This window comes from Haemorhous mexicanus, chromosome 10 (genome assembly GCF_027477595.1).
Source record: "Haemorhous mexicanus isolate bHaeMex1 chromosome 10, bHaeMex1.pri, whole genome shotgun sequence".
NCBI lineage: Eukaryota > Metazoa > Chordata > Aves > Passeriformes > Fringillidae > Haemorhous > Haemorhous mexicanus.
Window position 1 is genome coordinate 22,362,642 of NC_082350.1, and position 9,962 is coordinate 22,372,603.

The window sequence follows — 9,962 nt, forward strand, 5'->3', positions numbered from 1 at the left end:
TGGCATGCACACCCAGCACAGAAACCAAGGTAGGTGTTGAGCATCTCGAAACAGGCTCAAGCCCCTGGTTCATCACATTCCAACTGTTCAGCTGAGGGACCGCCCCAAACCAGCCCTGGGGCTGGATCATTTGAATTTTCCAGATCCATTCTATGTCTTTACAGGTCTCTCATTGTTTCGTGTGTGTCCCAAACACGGGGATTGGTGGTGGCTGCTTTGAGCTGAGCGGTGGCCAAATAATGCGTGGAAGACTTGGGTTTCTCATTAACTCCAGAGTTGATATAGTCCCATCTCTCCAAGCACCAGCCCATTTTCCTGCCTCCATCCCAGCTCTGCTGTCCTTCCTTCCCTGCCCAAGCCCCCACCTTGCTCTGCAGCCCAGGACAGTGACTGTTCCCAGAAGAAGAGTGGAGGAGCTGTGGAGTGGACGAGAAAAGGAAAATGCAGACAGAGAAGGTAATCATGGCTCGCCAGTATTCTTGCATTGACTTTCAAGTGAAATGACTAGAATTTCTGCAGGACCCCAGCACTAAGCAATCCCTTGCCAAAACTGAAACTAACCAAAAAAAAAATCCCCTCCACTAATTAACTGTGCAAAGGGGAAAAGGGCCAAGGGGCTATTTTTTATTTTTAAGAGCTCTGCGGGCTCATTGGATAACTTTAACTGTGATGGGAGGAAGAAATGCTTTAAAGAGCGCTGCTGAAAAACACCCTTTTGGTGTTTGTTTCCCAGCTGTTGTGCTCCAGGGATGGGGATGGGGAACAACACACTGCTTCTGCAGTGTGCTGCTTCTTGCACCTCTGTACTGGGCAGAGCTTTGGCTTCTGCGAGCTCCAGGGCCAGGACAGCAGGGAGAGCTGGACTGTCATTGTGGGGCAACACCACTCTGCCCGGGGGACCTAATCTTGCCTGTCCCCATGAGCTTTCTTTCTCCTTTGGAGCAAGCCAACCACCTGTGCTGCTGCAGCAACATCCCTGGATGCCACTGTCCCAGCCAGCTGGGCAGCAGGGTCCCTGGGACAGGGGTGGGATGCAGCCCTCCCCCAGTTTTGGCACTGCTAGGACAGTATGATGAGGTTGTTGTTTGCTTCCAGCACCTCACAGGAACATTGGTTCTCTCCGTCTTCACTGCGGTGTTGGGCTTCTTCCAGTATGGCTACAGCCTGGGGGTCATTAATGCCCCCCAGAAGGTAAGTTGAGCCCCTCAAGCTGTGCATGGCCAAGGAACTACGGCTTCAGGGTAGCCAGGGCCGGTTTGTCCCTAGTAGAAGCCCTCAGGAGGACTCTGTCCCTTCCCAGGCAGTTTCTCCCACAGAACAAAGCCCCCATGACAGGGCAGTGGGGTGAGAACACAGCCAGGACCCTCATCTGGCACTTCCCCAGGGGAAGGAGAGGGGTTCTGCACGTAATGGAGCTGTCCCCACTGCAACATGGTCCCTGTGCCTGAGCCAAGGGACTGCAGCACCTCCCCACCAAATCTAGTGCCAAATCCAAACACCACACTCATCCCAGCCCCAGGAGGGGGAATGCTTTGTGCCTGCCCTCGTGGCCCCTCCCTGCTGTGGTCTGGGTGTTGTGGAGCTGGGTTATCCCAAGATTTTACCCCTGCAGAGCCTGCAATGCATATCTTTTTCTGAGGCGGAATAAAATCCAAAACAGGGGTTGGGGTGGTTATAGATCTCAGCTGATGATGTTTTTCTTCTTTACCTGTCCCAGGTGATAGAAGCGCATTACGGGCGTGTACTGGGCATTGTCTCCCCAGACAAATATGCCACCAATGCCTCTGGGGAGGATGGCATGTTTCTCCAGGCTGGCACAGAAGGCACACTCCCAGCCCCGACTGACATCAGCGAGGACCTCACTACCTCCCCACACATCCTCACCATGTACTGGTCCCTGTCCGTGTCCGTGTTCGCCATCGGGGGTATGGTCTCCTCCTTCACTGTGGGCTGGATCGGCAACCGGCTCGGGAGGTGAGAGGCTCGTGTGTGCTCTGACTCTGGGCCACAGCCCAAACCCTTCTGACTGATTTTTTCCCATAGAACCATTTCCTCCCTGTAGAAATACCATTTGTGTTATTTTCAGCAATTTAGGAAAAAAAAGGAAAAATAACCGTCCCAACTTCCAAAATACCGTTTAAACCATCAGAGAGGTTGGGCTTTTCAAAATCCTCAGTCACAACTCAGACATTTTATTGCAACTTGAGTGTTTCAGAGAGCAGCTGATGAGCTGCCTTGATTAAGCTCTGAATTCCCCCTTTTCTTTCCATGGCAAAGGAAGAGAAGGACATCTGCATGGTATTTGCACAGGATGTAAAGTATCATTTATAATATCATTTTAACTACTCTGATTGTACCCTGGTCCCTGTATTTTGCAGTGCCTGCTATCATTGTTTTTCCCCTGTAGTACTGATTAAGTGACTTCACAGCTCCTCTTGTGTGTTGCAATGGCTGCTTTGGCTGAGTGAGGTGCCAGAGGAGCTGTGCTGCTGCTGCCTTGCAGAGTGAAAGCCATGCTGGTGGTAAACATCCTCTCCATTGCTGGGAACCTCCTCATGGGGCTGGCAAAATTTGGGCCATCCCACATCCTCATCATCTCCGGAAGAGCGGTCACAGGGCTGTACTGCGGTGAGTCCAGGCTGGGTCAGCCACTGAAAGCAGTTCCCTGGTAGCGTGTCCAGGGCTGCAGTTCAATGTTTCCCATATTTTTTAATCCTTTTTTTATAGTTCAGAAGGGGTTTCACAGGTGGGAGTTTCCCTCTTCTCCCTATGTCTGCCCTTCTTGATCTAGGATCTTTCCCAGAAGTGTTTGGGTTGGCTTTATCATATCTCCATTTTACACATCCTGAAAGGAGCAGGTCCCTCTGTATCTCAAGGATGGGCCTTGCTGGTGGCTGCTGCAAGAGCACATCACTAGCCAGGCTGGTTAACACGTTCTCTAGACAGAGAGCACAGGACCACTGTGCACAAAGAGGATATAGCCAGCAAATAATTGGGAATTACATTAGAATTAGCTTGGAATAACAGTCTTTATACTGTTACTGGTATGCAAATACAATACACCACTCTGAGGTTTCACGGCAAGTTTTAAGAAGGCTCTTCACCCTGTGATAACTTCAGCAGGTAATCCCTGCTCTGTGCTGTGATGTGTGTTTTCAAGTAAAAAGACTTCCCAGTTTGGGGCTCTGAATGCAGGGACATCCCAGCACCTTTCCAAGGTGCAGGTGGTTCCCAGTCAGGCGTGAGGGGCTTGGTGGGTCGTGGGGTGCAGCACACAGGCTCCATCCTCCTTTCCCGCTTGGGAAGTGGTTTCTGCTGGTTGCTGAGCTGCGTCTAGAAGAGGTGACACACACGTGTGCTCTGTGCAGGGCTCTCCTCTGGACTCGTGCCCATGTATGTCAGTGAGGTCTCTCCCACGGCCCTTCGAGGAGCGCTGGGGACGCTGCACCAGCTTGCAATCGTCACGGGCATCCTCTTCAGCCAGGTAAGCAGGAAAACACACACATCCAGAGAGGGTGTTTCAGAGAATAGGAGGACCATAGTGATATACTAGGCTATTGTTCACCATTCCACTCCAAAACTGAAGGAGTGTGCAAAACAATCTGTTTAATGGGGTTAACCCCTGCCTTCAGTAAGAGGTGTCTTAACAAAGACAACTTCTCAAGAAATAAAAAAATACTTCTGCAAACAATTTCTCCTCTTCCTGAAGAATTTTTTTCAGCATCTCATCAGTGTCAGGCTGGATTGTGAGCCTGAGATGCCTGATAATCAGGTTCTCAAAAATGGCTTCATCAGGGAAGTAGGGAGCCCAAACCCCCATCAGCATTGCCCACCGTGGCACAAGTCCCAGCTACACAACAGGTGGGGATATAAAAGTACAGAAAACAAACACATCCAGAAAAAGAGTTGGTATTTGTTCTAGTTTTCCCCCAGCTTGTCACTTCAAAACACCATAGTGGTCAATTGCTTTCTCTTGTTAGGGTGCAAAATGTTCCATTCAAATATGCCTCAATTATTCCAGATCCTTGGACTAGACTTTCTTCTGGGCAATGACGAGATGTGGCCCCTGCTCCTTGGTCTATCTGGCGTGGCTGCCCTGCTGCAGTTCTTCCTGCTCTTACTGTGCCCTGAGAGCCCCCGCTATCTTTACATCAAACTGGGGAAGGTGGAGGAAGCTAAAAAAAGTAAGAAAGAGATTCTGGGCTTGTCTAGAGTTGTTTTTATACTTGACATAGTACAAAACAGAGAAGGAAAAGCCTGGCTGAGGACTCACATGTGACTGTGGCTGCTCCATCTCATGTTTTGAGCTGCTGAGATACAAACCAGAGCTGGATCAAAAACTATTGAGACATTTGCATGGGACTAAGCAGCACTGCTGAGGGATGAGGCTTGAGAGTGATCTCAGGGCTGTTGCAGAGCTGATGTGCTGCTGCCCCTGACTGAACAGATGCACCCTGGATCCTTGGCTTACCTTGAGTTTTGCCTAGAGATTCTTGTCCTTACATATACAACTTACCTACCACTGAAAATAAAATTTCAATCTTTTTTTTCCTTAAGATTTGAAAAGGCTTAGAGGAAACTGTGATCCAATGAAAGAGATTGAAGAGATGGAAAAGGAAAAGCAAGAAGCTGCTAGTGAAAAGAAAGTCTCCATAAGACAGCTGTTCACCTCTTCCAAGTACAGGCAGGCTGTCATTGTGGCGCTGATGGTGCAAATATCCCAGCAATTCTCGGGAATCAATGCGGTGAGTCTCCCCAAAATGTTTGTCTCTCAAGAGATCCATGCTGAGCATGAAAAGGCAGCTCTGGCTCCATCCAAGCCATGCAGGGATGGAAGAAGGCTTTCCCATGGCCACAGTGGGCTCCTGGGTCCCTGTTAAGCTGGCTGTGCGAGGGCAGGAGGGGAGAAGGGTGGGAGGGAGACCAGCACAAAACCAGCTGGCACAGCAGGCCCATGCCTCTACCCAAGTTTGTCAGCAGTTTGCTCTCTTTAATGACATCATGCTCACTCCAGAATCCCTATTTTCTAGCCATTTTTAACTAAACTACTTTTGCACCACTTCCTGGAATACCAGAAATCCATTTGACATCCAGAAGCATTAAAGAGCACACAGGGATGCCCAGGCTACATGGCTCCAGGCCATGCCCATCCTATCCACCAGCCACCCTTTACCTCCTGCCCTTAGCTCTCACTAGAAAGGAATCACCTTATTCTTGGAGAGAAGAAAGAAATGAGAGTCATTGCAATGAGAATATTTTAAAAGTAATGTAAAACTCAGTCATACTAAGTTATTTGTCTTGAGTGCTCAGTGCTGGTGATCTCGATTTTAAGATTAAATATAGACTACATAGAAGAAAACAGATTTAATGTGCAAATGCAGTACCTCAAGAGGGGAATTTCAACAGGATTTTTAACTCCCTCAGGCTCCTATGAAATTTTCAGCTTTAATTATTATAACAAGCCATTAAAAGTTGAAAAATTAATCATAATTAAATTGCGCCACATCTCAGCCAAGCAAGTGCAACTCTTCTCTCACGAGAACAAAAAGTTTCAACAGGCCTGTTGCCTAATCCTTCATCCTGATGTATTCTGATAGATCTTTTACTACTCCACAAACATTTTTGAGAGAGCTGGCGTTGACCAACCAGTTTATGCAACCATCGGTGTTGGAGTGGTGAACACGGTCTTCACTGTTATCTCTGTAAGTAAATACTTCTGCCCCCTGGACTACAAAGACACATAAGGTACAACATGGTTTTGAAACATGATTTTATCCTGGAGCTGGGATTTGCAGTGTTGCAGGACTGACCCTGAACACCTTATAGGGAAAAATCATTCCCTGGGAAAGTTGAATTTGAAAATTCAAGCCTTCACATAGAGCATGTGGCTATTGATCCGCACTGCTAAATGCCTTGTGAGTGGAAACTGCACCACTGTGTTCAGGGAAGCTCTGAAAACTCTGCATTTCCCCCTTAAAGAAAAGTTGCCTTTGAAAGTGCAGTTCTGCAGGTCCTATATCCCCAGGGAACAGGCAGGGAATGCAGGCTCTGATGGGGAAGTCACCAGCTCCCAGTCTGCTCTTACCCGTTATCTTTCAAACTTTGTATGTACATAGCACCTGCACGAGTGATATCCAAAGGCTATTTCACAGCAATAAAAGTAATCCAGCACCTATCCTCATCCTATCTGTGCAGGGCTCTGCAGCAATAAAAGGATGGTTCTGTTTCCACAGACCTTTCCTTCATTTGTCTTTTTCCTGAGAGGATTAACACAATTCCTATCAGCTGGCAATTAGTTTATAATGTGGCCATTAATATAGGACCAGGAAATGCCAGGCCTATTTCCTTCATACCTCTCTAGAGATTTAGGGAGTAAAGAACTTTCACCAACATGATGCAGGACCGGCTGCAAGGCAGAAATACACAGCTCCAAGAGATTTAGGACAAGGGGACAATTTTAAACTGAAAGAGAGGAGGATTTGATTAGATATTAGAAAGAAATTCTTGTCTGTGAGGGTGGTGAGGCACTGGCACAGGTTTCTTAGAGAGGTTGTGGATGCCCCATCCCTGAACTGTCCACGGCCAGGCTTGGTCTTGTGGAAGGTGTCCCTGCCTATGACAGGGGGTTGAAATTGGATGATCTTCAAGGTCCCTTCCAACCTAAAACATTTGTACTCCAGTATGTGTGAGAGAGGACATCTTGGAGTAAACCTGCCTTAGAGAAAGTCCATCGTAGGCCCCATGAGGAGAAAATGTGATGTTTATTGTGAAATGAAGCACAGTGGTGTGCAGCTGGAAGAAGCCTTTCTTCAGCATGGAGGGTGCCCTGCAGTTTGATCCCCATCGTAGAGTTGTGGTACTTGCAGCCTTGGGCATTTGCTCTTTGCTTCTTTTGTCCACGAGCACTTAAAAATTACCTGCTTTTGTCAATAAATGACAGACCCCGATCAAAAGGCAGAAGTGCTGACAGCTGGGTGGACCTTGGCAAGGAGAGAAGGGAGCAGAGACTCATCCTCTGCAACTTCACGTGTCAGCACATGAACTGCCTTCAGCAACAGTCTCTGGGAAGTGTAAATCATGGCTGTAATGGCAGCAAAGGTGGGGCTGCTGGCCAGAGGTGTCCTTTCAAGCAGAGGGGAAGGAGGAGGCAGCCTCAGAGGCTGCTGCATGGTTAGTCCAGGACAGCTGCATGGTCCTCTGGAGGGACCTATAGCTCCCCATCGGGTGAGGTGTCTGATACAGACTTAGGTATCTGTCAAAAGCTGGGTGACATGGCTGGAGTCCACCAAGAGAAGCTGAGAATGAGCAAACTAAGCCTTGTGACTACCAGCAAAGCAAAAGGAGTCTGGGAGTGATTGTAGGAAAAATCCTGACTGCAGCTGCTACACAACTGTCCCTGTCTTAGGACAGGCAAGGTGCAATGGCCTGTGATGTGACCTGAATTGTGCTACATTTCGAAGCCTGATTTCAAACTAATGCAGACCTAGTAAGTTTTTAGTTTTTGGAAGAAAAAATGAAAAGGTAGAGAGAGAGAAAGTCCGCAGTCAGCAATTCATGTGTAGGAGCAGTGGGAAGTCCTGAGAGATTGGAAATGCATGGGTTCTGAGTGTGTGTGCCTTTGCCTTGCCCTTGGCAGGGTGACTGCTCAGTCAGGCTCTCCAGCAGCTGCCAGCAGAGTTTCTGACACTTGGAAACCAGCACATAAACCTGAACCACTAGAGCTAAAAGAGCAAAAGAGACAAAGTGTGGCAGTGGTAACAGGTTGGTTATGGCTAATGGACCTGATCCTGAGAGCAGTGGTGCTGGACACTGAACTCCTGCATGCGTTTCTACAGGTCTTTCTGGTGGAGAAGGCGGGCAGGCGGTCCCTGTTCCTGGCAGGTTTGATGGGCATGTTAGTCAGCGCCGTGGCCATGACAGTTGGGCTTGTGCTCCTGGTAAGGATTTTTCTCCATTTTCTCTCCCTGGTTTGAAAACAAGAGAAGATCCCATCAAAATCAGTCCAAACCATTGGTGCAAGCCCCATCAAGATTAAAAAGCAAATAAGAGGTGGCCTCCTTTGCTCAACACCCTGGTTATTAAAGGGTGCCATTCTGCCTCATTCTGCTGAGCTGCAGGCAAGGAGAGGGCTCAGAGTAACAGCTGAGCTGATGGCTGTGAACTCCTCCAGGCAGCAATGCTGGCACCACATGCCCAGCCAGCACCTGGCACAAGAGTTTAAGACCTTAATTATTCATGTCCAGTCCTCCTTTGTCTGAATAGAAAGAAATTTCTGAAAAAGAAGCCTAAATAAAATAATTAGTGATAATTAATGAGAGTTACATTGGGACTATAACACCAACCTCTTGCAGAGCCAGTTTGCCTGGATGAGCTATGTCAGCATGGTTGCAATCTTCCTCTTCGTCATCTTCTTCGAAGTGGGGCCTGGGCCCATCCCCTGGTTTATCGTAGCCGAACTGTTCAGCCAGGGCCCGCGTCCTGCTGCCATCGCTGTCGCCGGCTTCTGCAACTGGGCCTGCAACTTCATCGTGGGAATGTGTTTCCAGTACATAGCAGTAAGAAATCTCTTAAACCATACAAATAAATGACCAGCACAATCCCATGTGAATGTGCCTCCCAGATTTCCATGCCTAGTCTGGCTGGGCACCTCAGCCAGCTGGGTAGGAAGGGGAAGCCATCCCTGTGGTGCTGATGGTGGGTCTCCCCATTCTCACTTTCCCACTGCAGGATCTGTGTGGACCATATGTGTTCGTAATCTTTGCGGGTCTGCTCCTCATCTTCTTCCTGTTTGCACACTTCAAAGTGCCGGAGACAAAAGGAAAGTCCTTTGAGGAGATTGCAGCTGTATTCCGCCGCAAGAAGCTCTCGGCCAAAGCCATGACTGAGCTGCAAGACCTGCGACGCAGCGAGGAGGCATAGACAGCCCGTGCACCCAGAAAGGAGGGACTGGGCATGCACCTCCTTCAGGCACCATGTGAAGAATGTTGGGCAAAAGTCTCATTTCACAAAAACCTTGCAGCTGGCAGACCAGGAAAACCCATCCATCGGATTCCTTCTGGCTGCTGTGGTTCACACCTCCTAGCCACAAGTGCCAACCTGGAATTTTACCCTGAGACATTTGGGACACCTGGGCTGCAGGAAGAGCTAGGGAAAGGACAGGAGGAGTCCATCTCAATGCCCTGCTGGAAGAGCCCAGTGGGACAGTGATCTTACCAGACAGGATTGAGCAGGGCCATCTCTTAGCAGAAATGAAGGAAAGACGGGCTGGCTGATGCTGCAGCCTTATGTTTTCACTTTTTTATCCCCATCTTTCTGCTTCATTCTGCTGAGTGACCTGGTGCCTTTAAAATCCAACTGCTCATGCAGTTTTGCCACCAGCACACAGCACTGATCACCCCAGGTGCTAAGGAAAACAGGTGGAGCAAACACCCCCTTACTCTTGCTTCTGCAGAGGAAGACGGTGGATCCCACCTGAACTGGTTGGGATGTACTTCCCTTGCTTTTCTATCTGCGCATTATGGAAATGCTGTCTGATCTCATAAGGATTTCTCAGTTGTAATTTTTTTTTTTAGAATCTTAGAAACTGTGGCTGGGCTGATGGGCACTTTTCCTACATTTCAGCCAGACTATTTAGTTCTCTCTTTCCTCCCAGGAAGCCTCTCCTCTCCCCCTTCTCACTGCTACAGCACAAGGCACAGCACAACACTGACCACACAAACAGCCTGGGCACTCTTGGCCTCCATGTGAGGAGACTCAAGCTCTGCTGCCACCCCTTCTGTGGTGTGACCATTGCCAGGGCACCTCCTTCCCCATCTGCACCTTCCTTCCCTTCTTTTCATACAGTGCTCAAGACCCACAGGCTCCAGGTCCAGCCAAGGGCTCAGGCTGCTCACAGAGCAACAATTAATAATGACCCAAGAAGAAAAGGGTATTAGAAGGTTAACTGGAAGGTGCCACTTACT

At 48.7% G+C, this 9,962-nt stretch overlaps 1 protein-coding gene across 1 annotated transcript; it reads left to right on the plus strand.

The window, feature by feature from the left end:
- The first annotated feature begins 346 nt into the window (after nucleotides 1-346).
- On the plus strand, nucleotides 347-9,118 carry SLC2A2 (solute carrier family 2 member 2). Its single transcript, XM_059855779.1, has 11 exons — nucleotides 347-456; nucleotides 1,096-1,191; nucleotides 1,718-1,974; nucleotides 2,504-2,628; nucleotides 3,369-3,484; nucleotides 4,022-4,184; nucleotides 4,558-4,745; nucleotides 5,598-5,702; nucleotides 7,836-7,937; nucleotides 8,352-8,555; nucleotides 8,728-9,118. Exons 1-11 carry the CDS (start codon nucleotides 442-444, stop codon nucleotides 8,917-8,919), a joined length of 1,563 nt encoding a protein of 520 aa, XP_059711762.1. The 5' UTR covers nucleotides 347-441; the 3' UTR covers nucleotides 8,920-9,118.
- Nucleotides 9,119-9,962: the final 844 nt, after the last annotated feature.